The sequence below is a fragment of the Zalophus californianus genome, chromosome 15 (assembly GCF_009762305.2).
Source record: "Zalophus californianus isolate mZalCal1 chromosome 15, mZalCal1.pri.v2, whole genome shotgun sequence".
Lineage (NCBI taxonomy): Eukaryota > Metazoa > Chordata > Mammalia > Carnivora > Otariidae > Zalophus > Zalophus californianus.
This window is the reverse complement of record NC_045609.1, coordinates 12,894,790-12,913,333: the sequence shown is the minus strand read 5'-3', so window position 1 is coordinate 12,913,333 and position 18,544 is coordinate 12,894,790. Positions and strand designations below refer to the sequence as shown.

The 18,544-nt window shown below is 37.7% G+C and overlaps 1 protein-coding gene across 8 annotated transcripts in view; it reads right to left on the bottom strand.

Moving 5' to 3' along the window:
• Nucleotides 1-18,544, bottom strand: part of LYST (lysosomal trafficking regulator) — a 177,552-nt gene that overhangs the window by 32,613 nt on the left and 126,395 nt on the right. For 7 of the 8 annotated variants that reach the window (XM_035724098.1, XM_027587628.2, XM_027587622.2 and 4 more), the window contains 8 exons: nt 16,774-16,919; nt 16,590-16,686; nt 15,598-15,659; nt 14,118-14,173; nt 10,516-10,668; nt 7,083-7,327; nt 3,338-3,404; nt 1,607-1,763 (listed from right to left, as the gene is read on the bottom strand). In XM_035724098.1, the coding sequence (XP_035579991.1) occupies nt 1,607-1,763; nt 3,338-3,404; nt 7,083-7,327; nt 10,516-10,668; nt 14,118-14,173; nt 15,598-15,659; nt 16,590-16,686; nt 16,774-16,919 (983 nt within the window). The remainder of the gene's footprint in view (nt 1-1,606; nt 1,764-3,337; nt 3,405-7,082; nt 7,328-10,515; nt 10,669-14,117; nt 14,174-15,597; nt 15,660-16,589; nt 16,687-16,773; nt 16,920-18,544) is intronic. The other variant, XM_027587647.2, reaches the window with a different exon arrangement.

The window sequence follows — 18,544 nt, the reverse complement described above, 5'->3', positions numbered from 1 at the left end:
GAGAAGCTCTGGACTAGGTCCAGAGTTTAGAGATAAATTCAAAAGCCAACATAAATCATTTCCAGCTGTAATCAGATGAAATTGATGGGGATTGCAGTAGCCTCTGTTTTGTTTTTTTTTAAATCATTCTTAAATACACATTGAAGAAAACTTAGCATACTAGCAATAAATATTAAAAAATTAAGAAATTTTAGTCGATTGGGAGTTTTGTATTAATAGATTCTTGGCTACATGAAAAAAGTGGAGGGCAGGAAGAGTTCTGTTACACACTGCAGCAGTCCCAAACCACATCTGAAATATTCTTTCTTATTCTGAGTGCCACTTTTTAATAAGGGCATTTGCAAACCAGAACATGTCCAGAAGGATGATCAGAAGAGTGACAGGTTTGGAAACCAGAGCAAACAAGGATGGCTTACACATTAGTTTTAAAAACTCTTCAGTAAGTACAGAATGATCTTATTTATTTTTTGTATCCCTGTAGCAGCTGGGATAAGACCCTGCATATAGGAGGCTCTCAAACTGATGTCAAATTAACGAAGGATAATTAGCTTAGGGATAAACAAGACTGAGAGGAAGAGAGGGCACAGGGCAAGAGTCTTCAAGTATTATAACAGCTGTCACGTGGAACAGTTGTTCTGTGCACTTGCACGGGGACAAACAGAAGAAAGCCCCTTCTGTAGACCAAGTAGAGACCACACACAATCCATTCCTCCAAGAGGTGGCATGTGAGTAAAAATACATAAAGAAGTGCAGGAAGGGGTGAGTAAATGAATGGATGATGACCTCACAAAGGACTCTGCATGCCACGAGGAACAACTCGGAGCTCATACCACAGTCCTCATTAGAAACTGATAGGCACATATGTCCCTATTTGCATACAAGTCAGTAAATTCACCTCTGAGTAATCTCCCTGCCTGCAGGCTGTCACTCAAAACACTGAGGTGGAAGATTATTATTATTATTGTTCTTTTTTTTTTTTTTTGAGAGAGAGAGAGAGAGAGAGCTCAAGCAGGGAGAAGGGGCAGAAGGAGAGGAGACTCTTAAGAAGGCTCCACGGTGGGGGGCTTGATCTCACGACGTTGAAATCATGACCTGAGCCAAAATCAAGAGCCTGACGCTCAACCGACTGAGCCCCCCAGGTGCCCCTGAGGTAGAAGTTTATTAACTAGATAGTTACTTTGGTGAAGGTGGCAGTGTGGCTCTCCTATTAACTAGTTACTTATAATAAATTATAGTAACATATTCCCTGTATCCAAAGATAATTTACATGATCTGAAATAACTATTAAATTGAACATCTTTAAAAAGTGAATTGCATGCATTTGATAAGGATAAATTTTATGGTATGTGAATTACATCCTAACTTTTAAAAAGAGAATTGCATTTTTATAAACTTAGACATGTCTAATTTACAGCTAAAATTTGCCATATTAGCAAGATAATGTGGTTTACTACAAATTTTTTAATAGAATTTTATTGGAGGAATAAATAGAATTCTTTTTCCTGTGGTTTGATTAGTCTCAATACAGTCTCAGAAAGTATGTCAAGTTTTTTTTCCTCCCAAATGACCAATAAGGTATTTTAGGTAGTTATAAAATAATTCTTACCTTGATAGGCTAAAAACATTTTTGTGAAAGGAGGCATCCTGACCAGGAAGTGAAGCACAGTTCCACTGTTAGAATAGTGGGAGCCGTAGTGGTAGGGCTGCACGGGAGGCATGGGGTCATCTTCCCTAGCTCCTTTGCGGTACTCCTCCTCCAAGTACTGAAGGAAACAGGGAATCAGACAGTATTCATGAGAGAGTGCTCCAGGCAAAGCTGGAAAAGCCTCACTAGTTTCCTTTCCATCTTCGCTACTACTCCCCCTTTTAAAAATTATTTTATTTTTTATTTTTAGAGAGAGAAAGAGGGAGAGAGAGTGCACATAAGCGGTGGTGGGGAGGGGGGCAGAGAGAAAGAAAGAATCCCAAGCAGGCTCCACACTCAGCATACAGCCCGACACAGGGCTCTATCTCATGACCCGAGCCGAAATCAGGAGTTGGGATGCTCAACCAACTGAGCCACTCAGGGGCTCCTCTACCAGCCCTTTGATGCCATTTTCCATGGCTTGCCTTCCCACCTGTGTTTGGACCTCAGCCACCTGGAGCATCTCCTCCTTGGTGCTACGCTGAGGCCCGGCCACTCGAGAAGCATGGCACAGTGTGCACCTTTATTCTCTCATTCTGTCACAGCAAACTCACCTGTTCTGCACCCTGCCTCCCAGTTCTCTGGCTCCCAACATGGCCTAGAATGTTTAAGCTGATCAAGCGCTCAATAAATGAGAGCTGCTACTGTCACTAAAGACGTCTGCATTTTAAAAGTGAGTCTCAAGAGACAATGCTATGTTCTTTAGAGAAACTCTCTAGCGGTGGAAAAGCAATAGCAATGTAAAAACTGTACCACGTTATTGAAGTTCTCAGGTATTAAGGTAACATTTTATGGCTGTTTTTTAATGTAGTTACACTGAGATAAAAATGAATACAGTGATTTTTCACGACTCCTATCTTCCCATCATGAAGTAGGAAGCTCAACCAAATATTTAATATCTGTCACTCATCTCCCATAGCTGCTGTCAGGTGATAGTGAATTTCTGGAATCACTTCTCCTTGATTCCATAGTGCTATGGAATCAAGCCCCATTTTCAACTGCAGAACAATCAAGGAGTGACAGTTATAAGACACTTGGCGAGATCTTTCTGGAACTGTGACACAGAACAATGTGAATGCGGGAAAACTGCTTCAGCTGCTCTTACCTCGATACTGCTGTGAAGAATGCAGCATGTGGCTAATGAGTTTTTAAAAAAATTTCCAAAATAATTCCATTACTGTTAATTTCTCAGAAATAATTTATACTTTTAAACTTCAAAATCTGGTAAATTTCTGCTAATAAACAATTGCATAATTTGCTAAATATGAATAGTAAGGAATTATGGCACATTATAAATAGACTGATATTGTTATATAAATAACACAAGGGGATACAAATAGTGGGTCCCTGAAAATTGGTGATTTTTTTTAAAGGAATATAGTTATTTATATATGGATACAACAATGGATTATTAGCTTCCAATTTATGCCACAATAAGTGTATTTCTTTTTCTGGGCAAAGTGTTTTCATAGAACTGAGACAGATAATAATATCTAAAATCATATAATGATTTCCAATTGTCTGTTACCCAAAGCACAAGAAAGAAAAACACAGAAAAATCAATATTATAAATTTAAAATTAGGTAAAACACAAGTCTATAGAATAAAACTTGAATTTTCATTTATCAAAATATGAGGAAAAACGAAACCTACCTTGTAGGTGTCCACATAACGATCTTCTTTTTCTTTATACTGCACAGCAATAGGCTTGGAGAGATTCCTACAAATGAAGAGAGGATGGAAAAAGATGAAGTATTTTGATACTGTCAAGATTAAGCTGCCTACACACCTGCATCCTGTAAGTAAATCTGTGATCAGCAAACACTTGGCTTAGTTTAGTGCTTACATATGTTGCTTTGCAACTAACAGCCATCATTCAAGATGATGATTGAATCAACTGGTCCCAGGTAGAATCCTCCTAAACAGATCCATACCAATCTCAGGAATTCCTGACTTACGAGTAGCCTAGACAAGAAGAGCTGCTGCTTCCTCTGCTTCCTCCAGAATCATAACTGATGCTGCCCAGGGCAGCTGATTCCTGCTGAGCCCTGACGTTCCTGTCCCCATTTTCCAGACCTATGCCTGTTCAGGCAGTGAAGACTGAAGGGTGGTTTGGATGGGAAATATGGTCATGAGGAGATGTTATGTAATTATTAGACTAGTTACTGAAAATTAAAGAAAAGACACTTACAATTTTTTTTTTTAAATTTTAAGTAGGCCCCACGCCCCATGTGGGGCTTGAACTCATGACCCTGATAATAAGAGTCACATGCTCTACTGACTGAGCCAGCCAGGCGCCCCAAATGACACACCTTTAAAATGACCAAGTGGAGACTTGGAGTGTGAGTACTGAAATAAATGTTTTGTTGTCTGATTCATAGGTGGGGAGTGACATCCTTGTTCACAGAGTAGAGATGTGTCTGTGCTAGTGTTCACTTGAAAGAACAAGAGGAAAAAAAGATCCACCGAGGGAGCAGCCTCCCTGGCTGAGGGGCCACCTAGGCTGGCATGGGGTGTGGCCATCTGGAGTCTCAACATCTGGCTCTGTAACTAGGTCAACATCAAGATTTGCCCAAAGTTCAGTGGCTCAAACCAGGTCTGCTGAGCCAGATGTTAATATACCTATTTCCTAGGGATATTGACATTAGTGATAGTAAACACTAATTTTGCTTTTGAGACCTTTCTAATCCTAAAAAATTTGTTAAAAAGTAAAAACAGTTTTATAGAATAGATACAAATTCCCATCTCAAAGTAGGAGAAATCGTGTGTAAGATCTGGGCTTGGAGTTTTTTCTAAACAGTGTTTTTGAACGTAAGTACTACTTACTGTTGTGGTTGAAAAATCAGAAATTACTGATGAGCAGACAGAATAACCCTCAAATCGGCTATAATACTATTATTCACGGGTAAAACATTTCGATATATACCTTTCCAGATGTTTTTCTGGTTATCTGTGTATGTATATTCATGTTTAGAATAAAAATAACAGCTTTTCCCACCTATACTATATATTTCTAAAATACCATTTTTAATGGCTGTAATGTAAAACAGCTTAGTCAAACCTAGTGTTGGGCATTGGGGTTGTTTCTAAATTTTAGCTACTTAAAAAAAATGATGTACGGACTATCCATCCATATGGCCAAATCTTTGCATGCAGTGCCAGGCACCATTATTGGCAATGAACCAGACAGAGTTCTTGCCCTCGTGAAACTTACTTCCAGTGGGAACCTTTCTGGTAAAGTACATATTCTTAAGTATTCCTAAAAAAAAAAAAAGTCCCAGAAGTTAAGTTGCTAAAACAGAGTATGCACATTTGAAGAGTTCTTTGGCTATATATTGTCAAACTACCTTCCAGAAAGATTGGATCTATTTATACCAGTAGAGTAAAAATGTCTAAACGTCCATCACCAGTGTATAAAAATGTCTGGAAGATAAATAACATGCCACTTGCTGTTTTTTAAATTGACAAACATATTAAACTGTATCTGATTTCTTGAGAATTGTCTTAAGCTAGGCCTACTTTTCAGTAGTTATAATTAAAATATTCTAAAAATATATATATTCTAATATACCAAGTAGAATATTTGGAGTCAAGTTTTCTTTAAATTACATGAGAACTTTTTTTTTTAAATAAATAACCAGAATATTTCCTTATCAACTAAGGCTATGTGGTTATTTTAAAATGCAATTCATTCAAGAAAGGTAGGATAAATGTTTAATTCTTTTGCTTTAATTGCCAAATTTCAAAATAAGGAATTGGGGCCCTAGTTATACCCAGTGGTGACCAGTAAGTTTGTTTTGGGGGCCTTAAAAAAGTATCATTATTAACTTAAGTGTTTTTTAAGTTGAAATGTGTTTTAATCAATTGTAGTCATTATTCTTCCCGATGCTCAGATTGTCCTATCTTTGGCAGTGAGAGCCACGTCAAGTTGGCTCCTGAGTCCTTAATTTTTTTTTTCTGATTGTGTAAAAACCACACAGTACAAAATTTATAATCATAACAATCCTCAAGTTTACAGTTCAATAGTGTTGACCATATTTACACCGTTGTATAACAGACGTCTAGAACTTTTTCATCTTGTAAAACTCTACCCCCTCAGAACAACTCCCCATCTCCCCCTCCCCTGTTCATCCCTGTCCCCGAGCAACCACCATCATTCCCCTCTCTGCCTCTGAGTCTAATGACCCTAGATAACTCTCATAAGTGGAATGTCGCAATATTTGCCTTTTCTGTGGCTGGCTTATTTCACTTTGCACAATGTCCCCAAGGTTCATCCGGGTTACAGCATATGACAGGACTTCCCTCCTTTTTAAGGCTGAATGATATTCATTGTATGTATGTACCACAAATTCTCCATCCATCCATCCACAGACAGACACGGGCTGCCTCCCCGACGTGGCTGTTGTGAATAATGTGGCAATGAACACAGGAAGGCAAATATGGCCCCCAAATCCTTCTGACAAGATTATCAGTTTCCTTGCTTTCTGATACAGTAAATATCCCAGGCTCATCTTATATGTTTTCTTCTAAAAAATTTTAGAAGAAATGAGAGAATAGGAAGTCACCATTTTGTGACCCCTAGTGAAATAAATAACTGACTTAAGAGATAACCATCAATGACAGAAACAAGTTCAATGGAAGCCTGATACCACGGATCAATCTGAGCATCATTAGAGCGGGATATCATATGTTTCCTGAGATGGGCAATATGAAGTTCACACCACCACCTATAAAGTATTCTCGCCAAAAAAAATTGAACCTCAATCTAAGCAAGCCTTTAGAACTAATTTCCAGTCTCTAGGAAATACAAAGGCTAAAGGAAGAAGGTAAATACTAACATGGGAATGGGAGATATCCTACAAAATGACCTGTTTTTCTTCAACAAGTCAATGTTAGGAAAAAAGAAAGAGGAAAATGCATACCAAAAAACAAAGGCTTATTCTAGATTTATGTCTTTGGAGACATAGCAACCAAAGGTGATATTGGGCCTGATATAAGCCAATCAAGTATAAAAAGACATCTTTCATATAATTGGGGGGACATTGGAAAATTGACTGGGTATTAGATGACACCATGAAATCATTGTTAAATTTTCTTAGATATGATAATGGCACTGTAACATAACAAGTAAGAAAATGTTCTGTACTTTCTTAAGAGATGTGTGCTGAAGAACACAGGAATAACATAACAAGATTGTCCAGGATTTGTCTTAAAAAGAAAAAAGAGATGATACAAGTTTGGCAAAAATCTTCATAATTGTTGAGTTGAGGTTATGGACAGATGGGGTTCATTGTATATTCCTTCTATATTGGTGCATGGTTGAAGTCTCATGATGGGTCTTTAATGAAATAAAGACAGCATATGGACAAAGCTAACAGGTAATAATGTTTTTAGTTACCTGTAGACTGATGGATCACTGAGGTCAAGGGTCTCACTAACATAGTCAGCAAGTATGAACGGGAACACTGGATACTGCATGAGATCATTGAAGGATCGGCCGGCATGTTTGTTTAGGTGAGTCAAATATTCAAAGTTAGTAATTTGTCCAGTATACCATAAATTTGTCAGAGCATTGATGTTGCCATATTCCAGGAGATTAGGGAGGTTATTTGTTAGTATACTGTGGTACACATCATCACGAACCTGCAAGGGAAGGAGAAAAAAACAACATTTTCTTTTAGGCTACTGACACTTTTCTCCAAAGTCTCCATATTTTAGGCATGTTACTAATATCAAGGCCACCAAGAAAATACTTGTTGCCCAACTAACATCAACTGGTGGCGAACTGAGATTAAACTCTGGGTCTTCCTCCAAAGGCTGGACTCTTAACCATTATGTTTTGCTGGAGAAATCAGTCAGTAAGAAGATAAGAAAAAGTTTGTATAGAAAAGTCACTTATATATAGATCCTGAAAAAAATCAATAAAGGATAAATAAAAATCTTCATCTAAATAAATGCAACATGATATTATAGAAAGAGCATGGTCTTCTTAATTAGACAGACGTGGCCTGGTTTCCAGCTTAAAACCTTTGTGTTACAGCTACCACATCTGTAATATGGGAATAATAATATTTATTTCATGAATATGAAATAAAATACCCTATGTAAAATATGATATTTGATTTTCACTACTGATTGAAAACCAATAAACTTTGGTTTTCTTTTTTTTTTTTTAGAGATTCACAAAACTTGTCACAGAAAAAGGTAATATGATTTTTTCTAAAGTCATTAAATGAAGATTGGTAATAAATGGGAAAAAATAGATAAGCCAGGCCTTTACTAAAAAACAAACTTGAAATATCTATCTTAAATGTGTATGTACTTCAGGCATCGAATGAGAGCCGCAGATGTGGATAACCAGACAGGACTAAAAGTAAGTGAGGAAATGGAGCTATGGCTATGGAACAGGCAAGGTCACAGAAGGTTTAAAAACCTACATCTGGAACCTGTTCTACAACAAAGTGAATATACTTAACACACACAAATGGCTAAAATGAGGGCGCCTGGGTGGCTCAGTCGGTTAAGCGTCTGCCTTCGGCTCAGGTTATGATCCCAGGGTCCTGGGATTGAGTCCCGCATCGGGCTCCCTGCTCAGCGAGGAGTCTGCTTCTCCCTCTGCCTCCCTCCACCCCCTCCACTTGTGCTCACTCACTCTCTCTCTCAAATAAATAAATAAAATCTTAAAAAAAAATGGCCATCTTATTTTACGTATTTTCTTACCACAATTAAAAAAAAAAAAAGGAATAGTCTCAAGGAAAAACAAACAGAAAACCTAAACCTGTAGTTTAAATCTGAAGACTGCCACCTTCGAAAGCTAAGGTTGATGGAAGGGAGTTTATGACAGACTGCATACCAAACTCCGCAAGAAAAAGGAAGCATTCATTCTACAAGTATTGATCAGGCACCTACATTCAAGCTGTTGAAGCTATAGCACTTAACAAAACAAAGTGTTTACATTTTATTGGAGAGACACTGTTGGATGTTATTAAGTGCTATAGAGAAAAACAGAGCAAAGGAAAGGAGGCTTGGGGGTAGGAGTGAGAGAAGGGTTGCTCTTTTATTAAGAGTAGTCCGGAGGGTCTGATAAGGAGACATTTGATCAAGGAACCTGAAAAAGTGAGCAGGTGAGTCATGTGAATTTCAAAAAGGAAAAACATTCCAGGCTGTGTTCCAGGGAGCAGGAGCAGTAAGTGCAAAGGCCCTGAAGCATTAGTGCGCCTGGTCAAGGAAAACAAAGTAGCCACGGATGGAGTGGAGCGAGCAGGGGCTAGAATGATAGAAAAGAAGGTCAGTGAGATAACAAGATGCCAGATAACTCAGTGTTCCATTCAGCTATTGTAAGGACTGTGGCATTAACCAAGTGAGACAGGAAGGGATTGGAGGGTTTTGAGCAGAGGGATGGCATGATCCAATATACCTTAGCTATCGTGTTGACAATAGTCTGAAAGAAGGGGGAGTATGGAAGCAGGGAGGACAGTTAGGAGGTATCGTACTGATTTAGGCAGGAGATGATGCTGGCTTAGACCAGGAGGGCAGTAGTGTAAGTAGTCGGATTGTGCACCTGTTTTGAGGGGAGAGTCAGCAGGACGGATAGAGTAGGTGTGGGGCGTGAAAGAACATGAGGGGTCGAGGATAATCCCAAAATGTTTAGCCTGGGTCATCAGAGAGATCAGAGTTGCCAATTTTTGAAATGGGGAAAACAGCAAAGATTCTGAGGGGGAAGATTAGAAGCTTGGTTTTGTGCATGCTTAATACGAGATGCTGATTTGACTTCCAAGTGGAGATGCCACGTAGGGAGTTAAGTATTTGAGTGTGGCATTCCCGGGAGAGGTTTGGGTAGGGATATAAATTTGAAAGTTGTTTCAATACAGGTAGTATTTAAAGTCACAAGAGTGGATGAGAAGAGAACAGGTCTGTGGAATGAGCCTGGAGGTATTCCAAGAAGCATCTTGGAGGAAGACTGAGAAGGAATGAATGTCCTCAAGGCAGGAGGAGAGCTAATGAAAAGTGATGGCCCAGAAACCTAGCGGAGAAGATTATTTTTTTCTTCAAGATTTTATCTATTTCTTTATTTGAGAGAGCGCGGCGGGGGGGGGGGGAGAGGCGCAAGCAGACACCCCACTGAGCACAGAGCCCAATGCAGGGCTTGATCTCATGACCCTGATCATGCCCTAGTCAAAACCAAGAGTTGAAAGCTCAACTGCTCAATCAACTGCAGAACCCAGGTGCCCTGGGAAGGTTATTATTATTATTCTTATTAAGAAAGAGAAAACAATCACTGGTGTCAAATGCTGCTGATAGGTCAAGTAAAATAAGGACCGAGAAATCTGACCATTGGGTTTAGACATGGGGGTCACTAAGAACCCCGACCAGAATTCTAGGTGAAGTAGTGAGAAGAAAACCAGTCAGGAGCATTTCAAAAGACTGGAGGCAGCGAGCACACATAACTTTTCCAAAAGGTTTTCTATAAAGGACAGCAGACAAACTGTAGCGGAAGGGATGTGGGGTTAAGAAAGGGTTTATAAAATATAGAATCTACTCTCAAGTTTAAATTACTCTCTTCAGGTTGGTTATGCATTCACTTACTTTTTACAGATACAGTCACTTTGGAAGATCTGAATTTAACACTGTTTCGAAGGACAAAAATCATTCTACTATAGCCAAGGGTTCACTTTAATTAGGACTAAGAAATAAGGCAGTTTTTATTTGATGTCAGAAACAGTGAATCAAAGTTTAAATAAGTTAAACCTTGATAAAATCAGTATGCATATAGTTACACTGGTCCCATGATAATTTCAAAAATATGTATCTGTTAATAAAGCCGAATTTACCTTGGTGTTATCAAATGCTAACAGGAGTGTTCTACCATTTGTTAAAAAGATTTCTACAGCATTGTCTCTCAACTGCCACCAACGCTTGTGGACTTCTTTAATTTCTTCATATGTCCAGGAGAAGGATGCTGGTTCCAATTCTCCCTGAAGGCTCTAAGACAAAAGAAATAAATGAAAGTGTTTGCTTTATAGAAAATATAAATAATCATTTTAATCTTAGATTTTTAAAACTATGAAAATGAAATAAAATGTCTTCCCTTTGTGGCAAATATGGCAGACAAGATTCCCTGACCGGCCCCACCCCACCCCCTCACTACAAAACACTTCAAAATGCTGGATGAAATGTAAGGAAGTATACAGACTGTTTCTGTATTTTTAAATAGACTTTACTTTTTAGAGCAGTTTTAGGTTTGCAGGAAACTGAACAGATAGTGTAGAAAGTTCCCATGTATTCCCTGCCTGCACTCACAACTTCCCTGTGATTATCATCTCCCATTAGTGTGAGCAGTGGGGTACCTTTGTGATAATTGTTCAGCCAGTATTGAACACATTATTCTTAACCAAAGGCCACAGTTTACGTTAGGGTTCACTCTGGGTCTCATGCAGTTCTGCGGGTTTTGACTAGTGTTTCCTGTGAAATGGGCCCACCACTGCAGTACCGTACAGATTCCCTTGTGCCCCACCTCCTCAGCCCCTCCTGCCCCGTGGACCCCTGATCCTTTTACTAGCTCCATAGTGTTCCCTTCCCAGAATGTCCTATGGCTAGAATCATACAATATGTAGCTTTTCCAGACTGACTTATTTTAAAGCTGAGCTTGCAAGAAATTAAGGGGAAATGAAAGCCCCGGGAGCCAAAACTAACAAGAAATGTGAAAAGCAGCAGTGAGGTGGAGGGAACGCTTCGGCAGCAGGCTCACAGGTTTCAGAGACTAGATGACTTAGGTTAACGTCCACTTGAAGACAGAAGATGAGGCACTGGGTTCTCTGGATCAGAGCATGGAAAATGAAATTACTTCAGAAATCTAAAACCCATTAAGGGACATTTTCCCAATCACAGACAAACACATGTGCCCATCAATAGAGGAAGAAGCAGGAGCTTGTCTCTCTTTGGCCTGGAGTGTGGCTGGAGAATGGAAAACAAGCCTCTCCCTGAGAACTCAACAGCTGTGGGCCTGCCCTCACATAGATCTGGGTTAAAACTGACCTATCTGCATGGCCTGGGAGCTCCCCAGGTTTGATGCATAGTTCCCATGCCTCTGAATCTTCCAGGAAAGGCAAAGCAGCCTCCTGCCAATTCAGTTGCACTGACTGTAAGTTCACAGATCATCATGCACCAGATGGCTATGTTCCTCTCCTATGTGGTCAGCAGAAGTAAGGAGGAGATAAAGTGACCACTGGAAGGCTGGATCTTCCTGACAGCATTAATCCTAGCCTCCCTCAACAAATTCCCACATTCTTTTTTTTTTTTTGTCAGAGAGAGAGACAGAGCACAAGCAGGGGGAGCCGCAGGCAGAGGGAGCAGCAGACTGCCCGCTGATCAGGAAGGCTGACGAGGGACTCGATTCCAGGACCCTGGGATCATGACCCGAGCCACTCAGGCATCCCAAATCCCCACATTCTAGAATGAAGGGTTAGGGGCCATAGGTCCTATACTTCTTACCATCACTGGGCCCTTGCCAAAGTACAAAATCAAGAAAACTTTTAAAAACATGTCTAAATCTTTTGTAAACTGCAATTGAATACATGAATTATGTTACTCAATGCTTTTAATAGAAAAATCATGATAAAAGCTTCTACCAAGGTTTAAAACTAGTTAGAATTTATCTCATCAAATTAACCTGCATTCTGTTTTGGTTTGTTTTCATCAGTTTTCCCTTTTGGAAAACTGCATTTACTTACTCTTTTGTGTTGGAACAGGAGCTCAGAGCAAAATTTAGAACTCAAATGTAATGACCATCCTATCCCAGGCTCTTCATCCTTCTAAAACCTTATCTGAAATTTTTAAATTTGATTTGCCCTGTTCTATGTGTGTTATAGTATTGTACTGGGTTCCAACTGACTTTTAGAAGTAGGGGTAGGAAATGTATTACAAATAAAATTAAACATTTTAATGAAAATCTAATACTCTCATACATAAAACCGAATTCCTTCTGGTTGAGTTTCAACTTTCATTCATTCATTCAACTCAGCAGATGTTAATTAAGCATCTAGGAGCAAGGTGCTCTGCTAAGTGCTCTGCATGAAATACGTCTGTGCAAGATGGAAAGTGTATACACATTTCAAATGCAAGACAGCAAATGTCATATACAAAGTAGGAACAAAGGCTAAAAAGAGCGGAGGAAAGAAGGATCTTTCACTCTATCAAAAAAACAAGAGTATTTTAAGGAGAGTTTTAAAGGGGGAAAATGGCATCTTTTGGATCCAGAAAAACGTTGGCCTATATATCAACTATTAAATTCCTTGGTTGCTAAAACGAGACATCTTGAAAAATAATGTAACCACACTTCAGCTGGGATAAGTACTGTGGCAATTGCTAGCTAAATCACATGAAAGAATACCTACCCAATTTGGGGGGCTATATTAAATATTTTCATGACTTTTTTCATATTATCTGTTTCACAACAAAATTTTGTGTTTTAGCTCATTTTTTTTGAAATCAGCTATGTATTCACTATTAAACCACATGTAATCTTATTTAGTATATCCTTAGCAATTCCTGGTTTTAGAACTTTTCTGAAACAAAAAGCCTTATTTCTCTTATTATAGATCTCAAAACAATATTTTAATGATACAAGCTAATTCAGATGGACAAAAAGTCTTGCGATACAAAAAATGTGAATTAAGGGTCACTTTTGTTATTTTCTGGTTAATATCAGTACTTCGAGTAGAATAAAAATTATGGTACTAAGGTATGTGAATATCAGGATTACTTGAGTTATTCTATTATACAACATTTTACTTTCTTTGTGAAGTGCACTTGATAGTGAACTGGGAGTGGTTAAGAAGTAGTTATTTGTTGCCACTGAGGATAGTGATATAAAGAATAAATTAAATAAATTAACATAACAGGAGCACTTTTCTTTCATTTTTTCATTTTTATTTTTATATTTTTTAAAGTTTTAATTTTAATTCTAGTTAGTTAACATACGGTGTTACACAGTTTTAGGTGTACAATATAATGATTCAGCAGTTCCCTACATCACCCGGTGCTCATCACAAGTGCCCTCCTTAATCCCCTTCACCTATTTAACCCACCTGCCCTCTGGCAACCATCAGTTTGTTCTCTATAATTAAGAGTATGTTTCTTACTTTGTCTCTCTCTCTTACTTTTTTTCCCTTTGCTTGTTTGCTTTAACAGGAGCACTTTGGAATTTGACTCATAATACTAACTGTTATGAGATCAGACTGTAAGCCAGAGGAGATGGTAGGGTCTTCTTTTTAAAAGTATCTTTAAAAGAAAAAGGTTGGAATTAAGACCAATCTATACACAGAATGACAATACATGAACTCTTCTAGTTCTACCTGCTCTCTGGTTAACTAAAGTTATACATTTTGGGAATTTGTCTAGATTTATACAAGTGCAAACTTAAGCCTCTACTCACCGAACTTTCAACTGTATCAGAAGCATTATCTTCCACAAAATACATTCCACATTTACCTATAGAAAGTAACTGGATATGAGTTTAAAAATATATGTGCACTATTACCTTATGTGATTACAAATATGACCTCTGGAGTCAACTGGCCTGAATTTAAATCCCAGCACTCAGAAACAGTTCCTGTCACTCAATAAATATTTTTTAATAGTATCCATGAGATCTTGGGCAAGTTGCTTCTTTGTGTCTTAATCTCCTTATTAAAAAAGGGGGTGGAGGGAGGACTTATTTCACAGGGTTACTGTGGGAATTAAATTAGAAGATATGTAAAATGCTTACACTAGCACCTGGCACTCAGTGCTAAAAATAAAGTCGGCCATTTATTATTACTTATACTCTTCTTATATTACTAGCATATTAATTTGCTTTATTTTTTCACATATTAGCTGAAGTCAACTTGTAAACAAATTTTCTAGCAAAAGAGGAATCCTTAATTATTTTTATTTAAACACTCTATAGAACAGAGTAGCTTAAAAGTAGCTTAAAAGACAGCCCTCAATTTTCCTACTTTATAGGCTCGTTGCTTTAACACATGTCTCTACACCATGTATCTAAATGGTAGGAGTTTCTCTGGCCTCTGCATTGTATGCTGGTCAGCCTTGAGCACTGAGCACTGTTGGCTCAGAGAAAGGCACTCTCTCCATCCTCATGATCATGGGGCTCAGTCCTGACAAGTTTGAAGTTCTGCATCTTGGGCCTTGGAGGCTGTAGCTTTAGCCTATAGCAGGGACTCTCAAATTTGAGGGTGCATCAGGATTGCTGGAGGGCTCACCAAAATGCAGATTGCTGGGTCCCATCCTACAGAGTTTCAGACTCAATAGGTCTGGGCGGTAGCCCAAGAATGTGCATTTCTAAGTAGTTCCCATGTGATGCTGATGCTCTGGATTTGGGGAGCATGCTTCAAGAAGAACTGGCCTACAGCATACACATTGGTTCTTTAAGGGAACAGAGACCAAATGGTGCAACCTTATTCCTTCATATCCTGAGGAAAAAATTTCTCACTAAATGTAACTATATAGATATGCAGGGATGGACCACCTTGGCCTTCCTCTCAGAAGCACAACAGGGAATATAAATTATGAACTTTCTCAAGGTGGATATATTTCTTAGTATTCTAAGAATTCTTCACTTTAAAATTCAAAATTGATATAAAGTAAAGGGAATGATTAAATATAAAAATGTATACTTATGAGGAAAGTCAACTTTATAAAAATTAAAATGCTATTTCATGTGCTTTTTAGAAAATAAGATTGTCATTTCTTCACATCTGTCAGTCATAAGCACTATATACAATGTTAGGGCAAAATCACCTATGTGATATTAGAGAAAGTTTGTCTGATTTAATGGTATTACATCAAACAATGCTTCAAATTATCTAAGAATAAAGTAAGACAGGGTATGTGTAAAACTTCAAAATGTGACTTACCTAATAACAACTCACCAGCTGTCTCTCTAGATGGTGCAACGCTGATACATCTTCGATTCACTCTGTCAAAACATATTTAAAATCACGATGATTAAATGTTTTGACCAATTTTAGAGAGTGTAGTATAAGCTTTATCTAGTAAAAGATTTTAGCACAGCAGACTAGAGTTTCAAAAGTATGACATGTCTTGTCTAAACCCTATGAAAATATTATCTCAAATTTTAATGCTCTAGTAGAGGAGAAAATAAACTTTTTAGAGAAGGCTCATACCTCCTATATATAGAATATAGAGATTCAATTTTTTAAAAGAAACTTCAGTATTTTATATTTTCTAGTAATTAAGCAAACATTGGATCATGCCTCTGGTATTTTCAAAGACCTGAAAGAATCCTTGTATTCCAGGAGAAACAGGGGATTTAGACTCAGAAAAGATCTGGTCTCTCATCAAGTCACTCACTTTCTTTAAGTCTCAGTTTTTCACCTATTAAATGGGCATGATAATAACTGTCACGACCATAACAATAATAATACTATAAATAGCTATTTGATACTCAACCATATGCTGAACTTTGGGTGTTATTATCTTCCTCGTGTCACAGGTATGGGCACTGACACAGAGAGGCTAAGTAACTTGCCCACGATCAGAGAGCTAGTAAGACAAGGAACTAAAATTTGAACCTTTAATCACTGCACTAGATTGCTTCTTGTGGACACGACCAGCAGTACTATCTGTTTCACAGACAACTACAAAGACAGATGCATGCAGATAAGGGCCAGAGCACGACGCCTGAAGCCCAGGGGATCCTCGCTATCAAAAATGTCTTTTCCTTTTGGATTTTGGTCATTCAACCTTGTCCTCTCTTGAGCCATGTGTAGGACCTTTCCTAAAACCACAGCATTATCTGAAATAAATATTACATAAACACTACAATAAACTATTAAACTCTAACTCCTTCAACGAAAGTGAGAACATCTTATGGATTCACACTTACCTTATAGACTCACTTGCAGCTTTGTCTTTTACAGTCGAAGAGAAAGAAGAATGCGTTTTATCTTCAAATAGGAAAGAGAGTGGTGGTTTGACCACATCTGTTGAGGAAAAAATACATACTGTCTTTATGTAATGATCACAGTTATGTGCTACATTTGTATGTTGCATCAAGAAGTCATTATTACCTTCTGATTTCTGTCTATCCCGAAGCAGATACTTATTTGGAATAGTTAAGTAACATCTCTGTAAACGTCTCCTCTCTCGATTTGGCCCTTCTGTTGGATCCAACTGCCATGAAGTCGGATAGTAGAGGGGGTCATACCAGGCTGCTCTGCAAGTGAAAATAAAAGAATGTTTTAAGGGGCAATCTGTAGTACTTATAACTTTAAATAAAATCATTACAGAACTTGAATAAGGAAATCAAAATCGATCTATTCAATTAAAAAACCCCAACGCCTTATGTAATTGGACTAGGGAATGCATACACATAGTACAATAAAATAAGATAAAAAATAAGTGTCCGTCTGCTCCTGAACCCCAATCTTCTGGTTCCCTGCCTGGAGGCATGCTCTGCCACCAGTTTCTTGTACCTACTAAATTTTTTTAAAAGATATATCATGACTACTGTATCTGAATGCTTTAGCAACATGTATGCTTTAGCAATACATTGATTGGACTTAATATGGCCTGATAAAGAAAAAAAATCCATTTTCCAAGTTAAGTTTCTATATTTCTCATCTTGTCTACTATTTAATGTAATAAATAAAATTAGTTCATTTTTGTAGTACCAGCCATGTTTCTTAAAATGTTTTAAATTAAGTTCATATTTTATTTTTTTTTAAAGATTTTATTTATTTATTTGAGTGAGAGAGAGAGAACAAACAAGGGGAGAGGGAGAAGCAGACTCCCCACTGAGCAGGGAGCCCAACGTGGGGCTTGATCCCAGGACCCTGAGATCATGAACTGAGCCGAAGACAGATGCTCAAACGACTGAGCCACCCAGGCGCCCCAAATATAAGTTCATATTTTAAATGAAAGAAAATAGTAGAACTACATTGAATATATTTTTAGAAATAGGTAAGAGAAAAAAAAACACCCTGAATCCTACTACTCTAAACATACCAATTACTGGTAGAGATTATTTTCTTTCATTTTTTAAAACTCTAGTTATAATTATTATATATGTACATTTCTATAGCCTTTCTTCTTTCACTGGACATATTTTAATCTTTATTATCATCACTGAAAATGGCTGACTAATGCACTGTGTGGGTACATTATAATGTATTTAACCCTATTACCATTATTATATATTTAAGTTGTTTTCAGTTCATTCACTAGTATAAATAATGCAGAGATGAAAACCTTTATGTCTACTGCCTTTCTATATTTGGAACATTTTCCTTAGGAGAAAATCACTAAAATAGGATAACTGGAGCTAGAAATAAAACGTTTATAGGATTCCTGACATATGCTGTCAGAGCGTACAATGCCATCGAACCTCTGACCGTGGACTAGGTTACATTTCTTCCTGCTGTGGGTATGTATAATATAAAAGGCAAAATATGGTATTTAAAGGTTTTAAAAAATCAAATTAGACTCTAGGCCATATTGAATATTTTCCCGTTTATTAATTTATCTGTCTTATGTGGAAGAGTGTATTCACATCTTTTGCTCAAACTTTTGGGATGTTGGCATACTTTTTGATATATTTGCCGAAAATAAATTTTCATGTTTTGTTGTTGTTATAGTTGTTAAATACACTGGAAAAAATTAAAGCTCAAATCCATTTATTTCTTCTTGGTAGTTTCTTCTATGGTGTTTGAGCTTAGAAAGTTAACCATCTATCACAGAGTTGATAAATACCCTGTTTTCTTCTACTTTATAAACTTTGAGTTTAATTCTTTTGTTCACCTGGAATTTCCTTTAGTGTCTAATGTTTAGTGCATTTTATCA